Here is a 15,567-nt window from a genome sequence, read left to right as displayed (position 1 = left end):
TCAGGTTTCACCCTCACACAGAACAGGAAGACACAGGCACCAGGAGGACAGGTTCCACACTCACACAGAACTGTAAGGGCCCAGGCAGCAGTGCAGGTTGCACCCTCACAGAATAGGCAGAGCAGAGGTGGTGGTAGTGCAGGTTTCACCCTCACACACAATAGTTAGTGCACAGGCAGCAGCAGAGTAGGTTTCACCCCCACTCAATACAGTTAGAGCCCATGCAGCAGCAGTGCAGGTTTCACCCTCACATGGAGCAGGCAGCAGTAGGACAGGTTTCACCCTCACACAGAACAGCCAGTGCACAGGCAGCAGTAGGACAGGTTTCACCCTCACATAGAACAGGTAGCAATAGGACAGGTTTCACCCTCACACAGAACAGGCAGCAGTAGGATAGGTTTTACCCTCACACAGAACAGCCAGTGCACAGCCAGCAGCAGGGCATATTTTACCCTCGCACAGAACAGCCAGTGCACAGGCAGCAGCAGTATAACATCTCATGGGGCCATATTGTATAAAGTGAGCACTAGAAGTGCTAATGTGGGATGTAATCTGCACCACAGTTTGGAGCTGACTGGTGTAAAGTGTTGAGGAGCTGCAGCTGCACTTTTAGACGGTGGCAAGTAGCTGTTTGTCACAGGAACATTTAAGGAACATGCCTCATTAGCTAGAGATGTAGTGGAATCTATTGCCATTGCTGAAGTAACCGTGGTATCACTCTGTGCCCCCGCCCTAGACTGAAGACTGGAGCTCTAAAGGTTTAGTGATTATTCCCTCTTCCCTGAGATGTCTCTCAGAACCTTTCACCCCTGAGATCCTTCTCTGCCCCTCCCTTTTTCACTGGTATCCATCTGTGCTCCTCCTCCATCTGGATATCCCTCGATGCCACCCCCTAGAGTGAAGACTACAGCTCAGAGGAATGAAAGACTATTCCACCCTCACACTGGGTATCCTACGCTTCTCCCTTCTGGCCCCCCCATTCACTTCCTCCAGCTGGTATATCCTACAACGCCCCCTTCCATTGAATTTAAGATAGACGCTCTAAAGAATGAATTGTTGTTACAACCTCTTCTCGGATATCCCTCCGCGCCTCTTCTTTCCTCACTGCTATCCCTTTGTTGCCTTTTCCCCCTGGTATCCCTCCATGGCCTTTTAACCAGGAATATCCCTCTGTGCCTTTCCCTTTCCTGCTGATATCCCTCCGTGTCCCTCTTCCACCAAGGATATCCCTCTCTGCCTTTCCCTCCCCCTGGTATCCCTCCATGGCCCTCCTCCACCAGGGATATTCCTCTCTGCTTTTCCCTCCCCTGTTATCCCTCCATGGTCCTCCTCTACCAGGGATGTCCCTCTGTACCTTTCCCTTCCCCTCAGGTATCTCTCCTTGCCCTCCTCCATGAGGGATAACCCTTTGTGCCTTTTCATTCCCCGTGATATCCCTTTGTGGCCCTCCTCCACCAGGGATATCCCTCTGTGCCTTTCCGTTTCCTCCTCGTATCCCTCCGTGGCCCTCTTCCACCAGTGATACCCCTCTGTGCCTTCCCTTTCCCCTGGTATCCCTCCGTGGCCCTCTTCCACCAGGCCTATCCCTCTGTGCCTTCCCTTTCCCCCTGATATCCCTCCGCGGCCCTCCTCCACATGGGAAATCCAGCCACGCCCCTCCCCTAGACTGAAGACCTCAGCTCTGATGACGTCATGTTTATTCCTTCTTTCCCCTACAGGCTGCTGCGCCTGCTGGTGCTTCCCATGTTTCCAGTGCCAGACTGTCAGCGAGTTTGGAGAATGCCTGTGCCTGCCCCTCATGGACCCCTCATGCATGGGCTACGTTGGCTGTGCCGGAGCCTGCCCACCCATCTCCATGGCAATGCGTACCGGGGTCCGCGAGAGATACCAAATCCAGGTAAGCACAGGGGGGACCTTGAATGAGTCACTCTTTGTCTGTATGGGGCAGTGTGGAGCAGACCTGGCTGGCTTCTTGTCAGGAACATAACAAAACCTCAGGGGCCCTGTGCAAAGAATGGTGAGGGGGGCCCCCTGCTATAACCGCACCCTCATTGTAGCCACCTACTCTGTAGACATGTTTCACCTCTCCCCCTCTCATCCAATGGGCATCAGCAGGAGTTTCAGTAACAGGTTAACAGACATAAACACCTAACTATGTGGGGTCTACATACTCTGCACTAGCATACATGGATACTAGTTCTGTTTATTTTTTATTATAAAAAGAATAATTATGAATTTTATTTCCAAAATTGGAGTTTAGAGACTGACTAAATGTGCCCCTCATCAACACTTGAATAAATACACCTCTACAAAAAGGGTTTGTTAGGGGGGTTGTTTGTAGGAGATATGCAAATGAAATCTGTCCACCAAAAATTGAAGACTGGGGGGCCATTTATAGTTTGACAGAGTGAGCTATTCCACTGGCCATTTAGGGCCTCGTTCTGAGTGATTCTGTGTAGCACCTGGTAGCTCAACGTCCTGGGCATACCAATAATTCTGAGGACTGAGTTAACAGGTATTACAAGTGGACCCTGACTATCCCTTTAGAATTGAGAGATTCCCGGGAGGATCAGTTATTCTGCTTCCCCTGGTTACTCCTCATTTCATTCCTAACATTTCCCCCAGAGATGGCTGGCCCCACTGGAATTACACAGGAACTCGTGATCAAGGCCTTCAGGCAGGGGGACCTTCTAACTGTGTGCAGGTGGAGCCTTCGCCCGCTCCAGCGGCACACCATCACCGGTGGCGACCAATACACCGCAAGGCTACCACTGACAGTGCACCGGGAGGCAGTCCTCTTGATAAAGATTTTCCCTCCAGGGTTCGCCATGCAAGACATGGCGTACCTGGGCAATCAATCAATCAAACAATCACTCACTCAATCAATCAATCAGTACTTGTAGAGCACAGCCTATCACCAGTGAGGATATCCAGGCGCTGGGTTACTGGGCTTAGTCGAGTTGCCAGGTCTTGAGTCTCTTCCTGAAGTCCATCAGCAAGCGATAAAAATAACCATAGGTTTCCAAGTGCAGGTAGAAAATTCCCTGCATGTGGAGGTCACCATTTTTTACAGGCAAACAAAAAGAATGCCAAGAGATGGTACCATTATGACAGCCCTCTCAGCATTCCGTTTTGAGAAGATTGCATCCGTCCCATTGGTGGATGCTGTTTTGCACAGAGGATCCCCACTGACGCAGCAAGGACATGTAAATTGGTGCCTGGCCCCTTACTGGGGAGGTGGAGGCAGGAGATCCCTTGTTGATTGCAGCAGGGCCAGCTGAGGGTACCAGACTTAGGGTCTTATTTATATCTTGGCAGAGAGGGTGCTCCATCACAACAGCGACGGACATCCTGTCCGCTGAAATGTAAATGCTATAGGATATAATGGAATGTATATTTCAGCAGATGGGATTATCTGTCCCTGTTGTGACCGAGTAACCCATCTGCCAAGATCTAAATCAGACCCTTAGTGATAGTTACAGAATGCTCTAGATCAAGTCGCCATCTTTGGTGGCATATTTATTCCTCAGTTTACACATATTGACAGCTTTGAAGATTATCCCAAGACAGCACCTACTGCTAAGCCAGCTTCAGCTTTACCACAGTGAATAAACCTCATATATTACTAGTTATGTTATGTTAATTACATTTATATCGCGCGCAGATACTCAAAAGTGTCCCGGCGCGTCACCAAGGGGGGCCATAGTCAGGTATTATGAGAAAAGATGTGTTTTCAGGTTCTTCTTGAAAATCAGCGGGTCCTGAGTAATCCGCAGGCAGAGAGGAAGGGCATTCCAAGCCGCCACCCCCTTCCAGGCAAAAGAGCTGCCTCCCAGCCTCTTACATTTAAAGCGCGGAACCTTAACGAAACGCTAAAAGGTGGAGCGCAACTGTCGCGTGGGAGAATAGAAAGAAAGCCGTTTTTGTAGGTAAGTAGGGCCATGACCATGAAGAGCGCGGTGGGCCATGACTAAAACTTTGAATTTAACCTGCACGTCCACCGGAAGCCAGTACAAAGAGCGTAGGTGACTACTCATGCTCTTCCTGGAAGGAATCTGGAGAAGAAGTCTGGCTGCCGCATTTTGGACTACCTGTAGCTTTGTTAACCACATAGCCCGGTATGCCCACCAGAAGAGCATTGGCGTAGTCCAATCGAGAAGGGCACAAATGACCTTTTCTTTTGCTGCCCTGGGCAGGAGAGGAAGAAATTTCCTTAAGGTTTTCAAAAGGCCAAAACATGTACCCGCAAGTTTCTTGATATGAATGGAGAAAGACAAGTTCTCCTCAAACCACACCCCCAGGTTCTTGGTGGGCTTGCCTGTAGAGGTGGGTAGGGGGAACTCCGGCGGCTTCCTTAAAATTGGCAGGGAATTTACCAGATAGGAGGATCTCTGACTTCTCCTCGTTACACTTCAATTGCACACCAGCTAACCATTTAAAAATGAACCGAGGAGACAGGGTCCCCATTCTAATCCCAGGTGAAAAGAAGCTGAGTGTCATCAGCGTAGGCCATAGCCTTAGCCCCAAGGCCCTCTGCCAGGTACATGAGGGGTGTAACATAAACGTTAAAGAGAAGGGGGCTAAGGGAGGACCCCTGAGGAAAACCAGTGATCACAGGCTGGGGGGGCGGAGGAGGAGGGTGGAAGCCAAATCTGTAAGACCTGTCCTTCCAGGAGGGACCTAAGCCAACCCCAGGTGGCACCCGAAACCCCAATCTCGGCCAGACGAGAGAGGAGGAAAGCATGTGGGACCGTATCAAACGCCGTCGACAGGTCAAGCAAAATCAATGCAGCCCTCCCGCTGGCATCCAGACACTCCTGTATTGCCTCCGAGACCTCAACCAGGGCCGATTCAGTGCTGTGAAATGCCCTAAACCCTGACTGGGCTGGGCGGAGCAAGCCCTCCTTCTCCACAAACTCAGTGAGCTGTTTATTCACCACCTTCTCGCACACTTTAGCCAGGCTAGGCAGGAGAGAGATGGGACAGTAATTCAGTGGGATCAGGGTATTGAGTGACTGGGATTGATGGTCTCTGCAACTGCTGCCAACAGTCTGGCTGGACACGGATCAGAAGGCAAGCCCGACTTCAGGCCCTTAAGAATTTTAAGGGAATCCAAGAGGTTCAAAGACCTAATGCTTGCAAAGAGTGAGCAGGGTCAGTGAATGGAGACCCCAAAGCAGCCCCAATGTCATTGTCACAGGGGTAAAAAGCCGCCTGAATGGAAAGAATTTTATCTCTGAAGAAACTGGAAAGATTTTCACACCAGGCGACGGTAGACGGGGATGCCCTAGATTGGTCAGTAGGTGACATAAAACTTTGGACAATTGCAAAAATTTCTTCAGCATTGTTTTTGGCGGAGTCGATGCGAACTGAATAGAATTACCTTTTGGCCTACACTATAGCCTCATAGTAGGTTCTTTGTTTAAGTCTAAGATTTCGCTTGGCATCGGGGCAGTAGTCACTGCGACGCCATGCACGTTCCAGGATCTTGCAATCATGTTTAAGCATTTTGAGGGCAGGGGTAAAACAGGGTGTAGATGGAGACTCCCTAGACAATCACCGACCAGGGGGCGAGGCAAGTGAATCAACTACATTAGCAACCCAGCTAGTAAATCCAGCAAGTCGGCCCTCGAGGTCCCCCGGAGATCAGGCTATGAAACTTCTAATGCCTGGTTAAGCTCAGGGGGATTGATTTTATCAAAAGCTGGTTTACAGTAGGAACCAGGTGAAGGTTCCGCCTTAGTGACTTCCCACGAAAAATAAGTGATAAAATGATCCGACCAAGGGACCAGGCGCGGTTCCTCTGTCACAATGGGAAAGTTTGAACAGATCGTGTCAAGTATATGGCCCGCCTGGTGAGTGCGAAGGCTTATCCACTGGGAAAGTTGGGCCAGGTGCAAAGTATCCAACAAGTCAAGCGAATCTTTGTTGGCAACCTGATCGAGGTGAATATTCAGATCACCTAAAACAATGTAATGTAAGAAACGCAGTGCACGCTGGATGACAGCATCACCCCAAGCTTGGCGAAAGGGGCAAGCAGGACCAGGGGGCCTATAAATCAGGGACCCTCCTCGAGTGAAGTGAGCTGAAAAACGAATGCTAATGTCCAGTGCCTCACAATCCCCCAAGAGGTGAAATCTCCGCTATGAAGGTCCCACTTATTTTTAGAACTAACCGCCCCTCCCCTCCCTCCCCTCTGGGCGATCAGTTCTAGAGATCTTATAGCCCTTGGGCAGAGCCGGGGGGACAGTGGGATCAGACGTAGTGTCAAGCCAGGTCTCTGAAAATAAACAGGAGGTCTACCGGCCTGTCAACAAGGAGCTCGCCACATCCCAATGACCTTTATGGGGACAAAGTCGGGGGCAGAAGGCCAGCAAAGAATCCTTGGCATAGCACCGTCTACACTCTGCTCCTGGGGTCCGGCGGACAGCTTGGCTGGTGCTGGCCGCTTCCGGGACGCTGACGGGCATAGACGGGCTTGCCTTAGGCACGCCAGTGGCACGCCCGCTGCGTGCTTCCGCTGCACGTTCGCGCAGCGCGCATCTAAGTAACCGCCACAAAGCTAGAGAGCGCACTGACTCAAGATAGCGACTCTCAGTGGCAAGCCTGCGGGACCCGGAAGTAGGGTAAACGAACAGCAATCAGATTCAATGGCAGCAATGGCTTTAAAACTAAGGTAACTGCAAGTTAAAATTGTGTTGAGGTATTCTCTCTGCAAACGAAATAATACTGAAGTATTCTCCCCTTTAATTGATTTTTAATAAGTTAAAAGAGAAGTGCGGCAGTAGGTCAGTGCAAACTAGCAAAAGCAAACTTGTGCAATTGGCAAAATCGGCATTCATAGACATGAATACCCCTCAAGGCGCGCGCATTCGCGCTGCGCACATCTAAGTAGTTCAAAACTCGAATGGAGCAACACCTTTGATTTGATGGACTGAGTGTTTGAGCAGAACGTATAGGGCCACCTACGCCTGATGATTGGCTCGATGGCAACGTGACTTGAAGAAATCAACCGAAGGAGAGTTTAGCAAACGAGTAAGAATCCTAAGACCTTCGTTAAAGAAGGTGATCAGAAGTAAAAGGCAAACCGTAGCGAGTGTGCGGCGGCCAATGCACGTGCACTTACACTTTGGAAGCATCTTTAGAGCCAGTGACATTGAGTAAATCTTACACGTGGACAGATAGAGTTTTATGTGTGCATTGAACTGAGGGTTATATGCATGATACACATGGAGGAAAGGATTAAACTGAACAGGCCTATGTGACATGATCAGATTCTCAAAAGCCTTGGAGGAGGCTCACTATAGGGTTCTGGATACACTAGAGTTCCACAAGGCAGGCCCAGATAAAATGTAGAACCATAATCCAGTAATGAGAACATAAATGCATTGACTAGAAGCCCTTCTAAGTCATGCAAAATTAGTAAGAAGGCCTTTTTAAAAAACAAAATTGGGGAGTTTTATATAGCGCAAACTAGACCCGAGCCATCGGGTATCAGAGTTTTTTACATGAGTACCAGTTTTGTTACAGATGAACTCATTCATTTTTGGTAGGCATGGGAGATTAAGTGATTTGCCCAGTATGACAGGATGTGCAGCGTCGTTGCCGAGACTCGAACCCAGTTCCCTAGGTTAACTGCTCTAGACGTAAGGCTACATCCTCTCCCCTAACAGCCAACTCAACAAATTTATCGAAACAAACCACACCCTGGACCACTCCCATTCAGGCTTCAAAAGCAGCCACAGCAGCGAGACTGCACTCCTCGCCGTGACAGATGACATTCGTACTCTCCTTGACTAAGGCAAAACCGCAGCCCCCATCCTCCTGGACCTCTCTGCCACCGTCGACACCATCTCCCACCACACCCTCTGCACAAGACTCCATGACATCGGCACCTGTGGCAAAGCCTTAGAGTGGGTACCCTCCTTCATCACCGGCTGAACCCAGAGAGTCAGGCTCCACCGTTCTCCTCAAAACCTATAGAGATCGGCTGCGGAGTCTCTCAGGGCTCCTCTCTGAGCCCCACCCTCTTTAAGATCTACATTGACCCGCTTGCAGCCATCGTCATAAACCATGAACTCAACATCGTCTCTTACGACGACGATACCCAGCTGATTCTCTCCCTCACTAACGAACCTACAGCAGCCAAGTGCAACTTCTATGATGGGATGAAGGCAGTAGCTGCCTGGATGAAGAACAGCTGCTTCAAAATCAACTCCAAGAAAACCGAATTCCTCATCCTGGGCTCCACTCCCTCCGCCTGGGACGACTCCTGGTGGCCTACAGTGCTAGGAACCCCCCTACACCCACAGACCACACACGCAACCTAGCCATAATCCTCGACTCCTCGCTCTCAAAGATCTTCCTGCTTCCACTCACTCTGCCTGCTTCAGAAGATCTTCAGTTTGATCCCCACCGAGTACAGCAGAATGATCACCCAAGTGCTCATCAGCAGCAAGTTCGACTACGGCAACTCACTCTACGACAACACACCACCCAAAGCACTCCAAAAGGAATTGCAAAGCAGCCAAAACACCTCCGCTAGACTTATCCTGGACATCCCACACCGCAGCCACATCTCCGGTCACCTGAGATACCTTCACTGGCTCTCGATCAGCAAAAGAATCACCACGCCCGCCTACAAAGCTCTCCACAATACCAGACCTGCATACCTTAACCACCGCCTGTCCTTTTACACACCCGCAAGACATCTCTGCTCCGCCCAACTGGCGCTGTCCACTATCCCAAGGATCCGCAGGACCTCGGCTAGAGGAAGATCCTTCTCCTCCCTCGCTGTGCAGGCCTGGAACTCCCTGCCTCTGCACATCCCGCAATCACCTTCACTGCCTCAATTCACGGAGGACTTCAAGACCTGGCTCTTCGACTGAAGCTGCAGAACCCTTCCCCCCACCAGCCCATTGAGACCCTCTCGGATGATTAGCCCCGCCTTATAAGAAGCTTGATTGACTGATTTGGATTATTGTCCTCAGCAGACAGAGCTGATGGAAGTAAGTGCATTGATCTGATTAGTGATTGGGAGATCTTTACCCAGGAAGAAGAGTATGTTCTTCAGTTTCTTGGCTGGGGTTGGAGCAGGTCTGAGTGATGATGGCCAAAACCATCAATGGCTACCAACCTTCTCATTCTTCACGGGCAAAATCCTGCTCATGTCAGGGTCTAGCTCGAGCTCTCGCTGACCCATCCCTGACCGGAGGCAGACAGAGATTCAGAAAATCTGTGCGGGGCATTGCTCACATTTTGATCAAGTTGAATAATGCTCTGCATGTTGCTTGCATTGTAAAATAATCTGAAACAGTGGGATCAGCCAAGGTTTGTTGGCAGCTGGGCATTCACATTGAGCAGTATGGGGAACTGGGAGAGTCCACAGTGGATAGGAAAGGGTCAAGACCTAAAAAGGGTTGGGGATAAAACCAGCGACCACACAGGAAAGAGCTACTCCAGTTAGATGATGTTCCTGAGGTACCTGTTGTCTCTAGCCTCTGGGCAGAAACTGAGCCCATTTTCTGATTCAGTAACATGTTATTGAATAACATATCGCTATTTTGAAGGTTTTTTTTAGGGCATAACTTCCAATAAGCGATTCATTAAAGTATGTATCAATTATTTAATATTTGTTAGAGAAATCCGGTCCCAAAACATTGAACTTTTACCCGCAACTCAAAGAAGGTATTAACCTATCTACAAATAAGATCCTTCAGGCCACTTCCTCTTTCTGAAACATAAAAGGTTATTGGGGAGTAGGCAGTGGTCCACGGGGCCACTCAAAACTCTCAAACAAGCAAACAAACCCCTTTTTTTTCTAATGCATCCCTGTTTCCTTCAGGAAAAATGGACCACATTAAAAAAAAAATTGGTTGACTTTATTTAAAATGCGATCACCGACAAGGTGGTCTGCTGACCCCAGAAGGCCACCATCCCTGTGATGGCATCCAATTGTAGTGAGTTGCAACAAATGACATATCTTATGAATATTGATGAGGTAGGTTGGATTGTGACCCACTACGGTTCCAAATTAGTACATAGGTCAGCTTGCAAATGTCTTTTTCATTTGCAAAAATTTGGAGAGCAATTTATGACTACTATTTTCAAAAAGAAATTTCATACATTAGGCCCTATAAATCTATATAGGTGCAGTGCTGATATCCAGTGACACCTAGTGGTCAGTCACAGTACAGCAAAGCTGAAACTTGTAAGCACTATACATTATGCTTCACTCCCAGGGGTGGTTCATTGTCTATCAAGACTTTACTTTTTCTGAAAAGCCTTTATTGCAACACCTGGTTCACTGCAAATAAAATAATATATATCACGTTTGCAGTTGGATTTTATACTTCTGGCATGAAAAGTAGATGCTAAAAGTGCTTTATGATTATATAACATTGAAGTGAAAGAGTAAAATGAACAGGGTACAAGGGGAACAAGGATGGTAGTAAGGCTAGCCAATCATACTCACGTTGCTTATGGTTGAACAGCTATTGTAGAATGACCAGCAGCAACCTTATCCAGTGAATAAAAGCAGGGAATAAAACTGAAATGTCTTGGGCCAGGAAAAACTATAAAGACACATTGACTCGAGCCAAATGCGCCTGGGAATGAAGGATGTGGCAGGACCTGGTAGTAGCAACTAGGGCAGGAGACAACAAATTATGCTGGGGCATAGTGGCCCGTGGTAGCCGCCATGATGTTACACGTGTTGATTACAACTTATGGCCTGAGATATGGGCGGATCACTTTCAGAAGGTATATTTAGCTAAGACGACTTCTACACCTAGAGCCACTGAAGAAGGCCCCCCTTCTGGTAAAGGATGTCACTCCATTGGCATTTCAACATAGAGACATTCTGGGGGCAATAAAGGCGATTCCACTCCCTAAAGCTCCAGGCCTGACTCTATACCCTTGTCTACCCCCCGCTTCTACATGCTTTTTCATCCCATCTTGGAAGGTGGCCCGATCCCTAGATCTTTGCAGACTGCCGGGATTGTGCCAATACACAAAAAGGGCAGCAAAGATGACTTGGGGAACTATAGACCAATCAGCCTTATTGATGCTTCCAAGAAACTATTTTCCTATCTTATCTTAGGGAAATTGATGGAGTGAGTTCAGGAAAACTCCATATTTTGAGAAATGCAGATGGGCTTTAGGAATAGACCGATACAACCGATAAAATGCTTTGCAGTATTTACTGTTAAACAGTAACGCTAGCCATGGACCACCTCCGTGTGGTATTGTTGATTTCAGACCAGCATTTGATTCAGTTCCTAGGGGCAAACTATGGGATGTCATAAAGCAGATGGTGTCCCTGCTAATTTTCTGTCAGTTTTAATCAAGCAGCATGGCTCAAACACTGCTCGAGTCAGATATGGGAGTAAAGGCTAGCTTACTGACCCTTTTAAGATCGAGACAGATGCGTTTTGGCACCGACGCTGTTTACACTATACATTAATGACCCATTAAAGGCTCCTGATTTCCCTGGAAATGATGCTCCAAAACTGTGCCCTCAAAGAATCTCCACTCTGCTTTTTGCAGATGACACACTTTTATTATTCAAGATCCCGTGTAATCTGCAGGCGATAGTAGATCGTTTTTTAAGTTTTTGCTGTGATAGGGATCTCGAACTTAATATCAACAAGACTAAGTTCATGGTATTCAACCCCTATAAAACAGGAAGGGTGAACATGCAGCTGCAGAGGAATGTTCTGAAGCAGGTACAGGAGTTTGGGTACTTAGGGTTATGTCCGACGCACAAGCTGCATAGGTCCGCGCACATTGCCAACAGCTGCATGAACTTCCAGCAGGAAGCTAGCACAGTGACCAAAATGCATAAGAAAGCACAGGCCTGTCCCCTCACTTCTGCAGTGGGGATTAATAACTTAAAAGCAAAAAGTTCAGTTATGCATGTGTCAGAGCTTTGGGGCTATGCGAGGGCCGACAAACTCATTAAGGCAGAAAACTGTTTTGTTAGGAGCCTACTCCTTCTCCACCAGAGCACTCCCCCCCTCCCCCAACTCATAGACATTGGTATCCATCCGATCACCTTTAGCATGATGGTCAGACCTGTCTTGTACTGGTATAGGCTCTGGTCCACAGAAGAGTTGGAATCAAACAGCTCATCCGTAAAGGCACTTCTGCGTTCCTCTGGTTGTGAGAGGATTCCTTGGTTTGCTTACATTAAATTGATGTTTTATGAGATTGGTTTGCTCTACCCGTGGGACTCTCTGGACACAGCAAAGTCAGTTCCTCGCTCCCTGGTTAAAGATCGTTTTAAAGAGTATCTATGGTTGCGTGAACTGAATGAACGATTTTAAGGTAGGGAGTCTGACAGATTCTTTTCTAGACCTTAAGATTGTTCCTGTCTTTGAGTCGTTTCTTGATGTTGTCCCGGGGTGCTTAGTAATGTGACTCTATTTAAAATGGAGGTACGGGGTCTTGCCCGTAAATAGCCCTTGTGTCAAATGGGGGGAGAAATATTGTATTCTAGCAAGTGCCCCTCTTGCAACTCAACTGATGAAACTATCCATCATTTTTCTTTTTTTTGTTCTGCCCATGCCCGACCATGTGAAAAATGGCTCAAGCCTGTATGCAAGCTCCTGGGTTTTAGTCACTACACAATTGCGTACAGGTTTTACGCTCTGACCCCGGAGAAGTGGTTGTTATTGAGGTGGCAAAATATTTGCATGCAGCTTGGCTTATTTACAATCGCTTTGCCCATTGCTGAATGAGCGATACGACCCTGTAGCACTCGTTAACCACTATGACTTCCTTCCACAATACGCTTTACATTTTTAAGTGACCTATCGTAATGGCAGGCAGTTGGCGGGTGTTTTAGCAGGTCTAGGCTGCCGCCCCTTAGAAGTTTCTGTTCGCTGGGATACCCCTCTTGATCCACCTTACAGACCTGCATCTACTAATCACCGAAACACGGACTCAATCCCTTCTATTAGACGAGTACTTGCACTGTACTTATTTGATCGATGTCCTTATAATGAAGATACCCTTTTTAGGTCTCGCCTAGACAGTCGCAAGACCTATAGTAAACACAAATATGGAGGGTAATTTCTCCTGTCGCTTGCCATTGGTTGATTCTGGCATTGCTCGCGTTATCTGGCTTAAGGTTGGCTTTTGTTCCGATACATCACTTCTGTTTTGCCTCCGTTTTGCAGGAAGCAGCACCGACCAACTACAGTTTAGTTCCGCTGCTGGCTGTTATCTATTCATTTAGGGACTACTTGTTTCTTTGCTCCCCCCGAAGTTCTCATATTGCCACCGATATCAGGTATCAGAGGCTCGACATGAGCACTAGCTTCGTTATAGATGGACATATTCATTTTTATTAGGCACGGGAAGATTACATTCTTTTTCCAGAATCACCGGATGTTAAACGTCCCTGCCGAGACGAATCCGGTTCCCCAGCTGTTCGCCAGCTTCTAGGTCGCCCGCTGTAACTGTAAGGCTACATCCTCTCTCCCTCTCGTCCTATAACGAGCACATATGGGCAACCAGATACAACCTATTTAAAAGCACACAGCCATTTTCATGCACACAGTGTATAAAATAAGGCACAGCCACAGCAGCTCCCGAGTGGGAACAACGGGTACCCTGCTTTCTAATTGGAGCAGCAGCAATTCATTGATTCACATTTCTACAATAAACACTTTTGGCTTTTTGTTGGCAGCAATGGTAGCACATGATAGCACAGTGCTGCCTTCCTCCAGAGACACACTGGTTTGAATTTGTGTACACACGCATGCTGTGCGAGTGCAAGCCTACATCTTCTGTAGCAACAAGGGGGTAGGTTTCCTTATGACATAATATGGTGCGTTTCAGCACGCAAATAAAGTGCTGTCTCATTAAGTGGACCCACATGTGCTATTTTTTTTGTTTTTACAAGTTTTATATAGCGCAAACTGGACCAAAAGATATCAGGTATCAGAGGCTCAACATGAGCACAAGTTTCGTTATAGATGGACACATTCATTTTTGTTAGGCACGGGGAGATTACGTTGTTTTTCCAGAATCACCAGATGTTAAACGTCCCTGCCGAGACGAACCCGGCTCCCCAGCTGTTCCCCCCATGCAGTTTGGTGCTTACATTCCCTCCATGTTAAAGAACAGTAGATGTTTCAGCACCCAGGCTAATGTGCTGCATAGCTAAATACATATAAGGTCCCAAAGGCGAGACCGATTGCATTGCAAATGCTTGTTAAGAATTTTTACTGAAATACGTAAGTGTCCACATTTCCAGTGTGTCTGATGCCTTTTATAGATTGTTTCTATTGTTCTGGAAATGTCCCATGCAATCCTGTTTGTGTCTTTCTCTTTGTGTACACTGACATCGGCACTTTGCATTATGATTGATGGCACTTAGTGTAATTATGCTATATGCACTTTATTTTTTTAAATGTTTATACTCTTTTAGCCCTTTGGCATATGTATGATGTTTTATTTTGGTTTTATGGATTTTTATATCTGAAATAAACTGATTGATGGATGGAATACCTAACAAAAATGAATGTATCCGCATGTAATGCAACTGGTGCCGTGTAAAGCGCTCTGATACCCGTTACCGGGTCAAGTTCGAGCTATATAAAACTCCGTTAAAAAAAATTAAAGAAAATAGGGGTTTCCCTCTGTTCAAGGGCCCCATGGGCAGCGTTGTTGCAATAATTTATATAAAAGTAACTTGTTTCTCCTTCTTCTATCCCACACCGCCCCCTTCAGGGCTCCATCTGCGATGACTGCTGCACGCTGTACTGGTGCTACTCCTGCTCCTGGTGCCAGATGGCGCGAGAGATCAAGAAGAGGAAGCAGCCCTTCAACGTCGTCACCGCCCAGACCACCACCTTTCAAATGCCCCAGCCCATGCCCCAGCAAATGGTCCAGCAAATGCCCCAGCCCTATTCCTATGGCATGGTGCCGCAGCCTATGTAATGTGGGCGTTAATGCGGGACCCACTCGCTGCAGGGTGGGCGCTTCTATTCACTCCAACACACACGCCCGCCACTGTACGCCTGCGAATCCCTTTCTTCAAAGGTGGCATCAGGGCAGGGGGACTAGAAATGTGTTTAATGAGGTGAATGTTGTTAAAAATGAGAGCACATCACGCTTACCAAATATTTGAATTTTATTTTAATATACATAGCAAAATATTCATGTTTTTAACAACAGGTTTGAGAATTAATGAGAAAAGAAAATATATAGGATGTTGCATTCTTATCGGTTGTTAATGCACGGCAAGAACAGTGGTTTTAAAGCCCATAGTTTACGGAAAGCATGTCATACCCATGGCCCAGTTACATAATTCACATGAATTACATCGTTCCCATGAATTATGGATCTGAGGCTGTGGGAATCCTCAAAACAAGTTACATCATTTTTATGTGTACTATATATAAGGGGAAAAGTACCCCTAATGTACTTTGTAAGAATTCTGCAAGTCACTGAGGCATTGCATGACCATCTAGAGGAAAGAGACAGAAGGTAGGGCTCCTTTATATGGTCCTGGAGCTCCGAGGTGACTTGCAATATCCTAATAATGGATGATGGGGT

At 47.4% G+C, this 15,567-nt stretch overlaps 1 protein-coding gene across 1 annotated transcript in view; it reads left to right on the top strand.

The window, feature by feature from the left end:
- LOC146782968 (cornifelin homolog) overlaps positions 1-15,201 on the top strand; it is a 101,788-nt gene extending 86,587 nt beyond the window's left edge. The window contains exons 3-4 of the mRNA XM_085637105.1: positions 1,719-1,897; positions 14,740-15,201. Of these exons, the coding sequence (XP_085493231.1) occupies positions 1,719-1,897; positions 14,740-14,949 (389 nt within the window). The 3' untranslated portion in view covers positions 14,950-15,201. The remainder of the gene's footprint in view (positions 1-1,718; positions 1,898-14,739) is intronic.
- Positions 15,202-15,567: the final 366 nt, after the last annotated feature.

Source organism: Triturus cristatus, chromosome 12, assembly GCF_964204655.1.
Source record: "Triturus cristatus chromosome 12, aTriCri1.1, whole genome shotgun sequence".
Lineage (NCBI taxonomy): Eukaryota > Metazoa > Chordata > Amphibia > Caudata > Salamandridae > Triturus > Triturus cristatus.
Note: the sequence above shows the minus strand (reverse complement) of the source record. Positions and strands in the feature narration are given on the sequence as shown.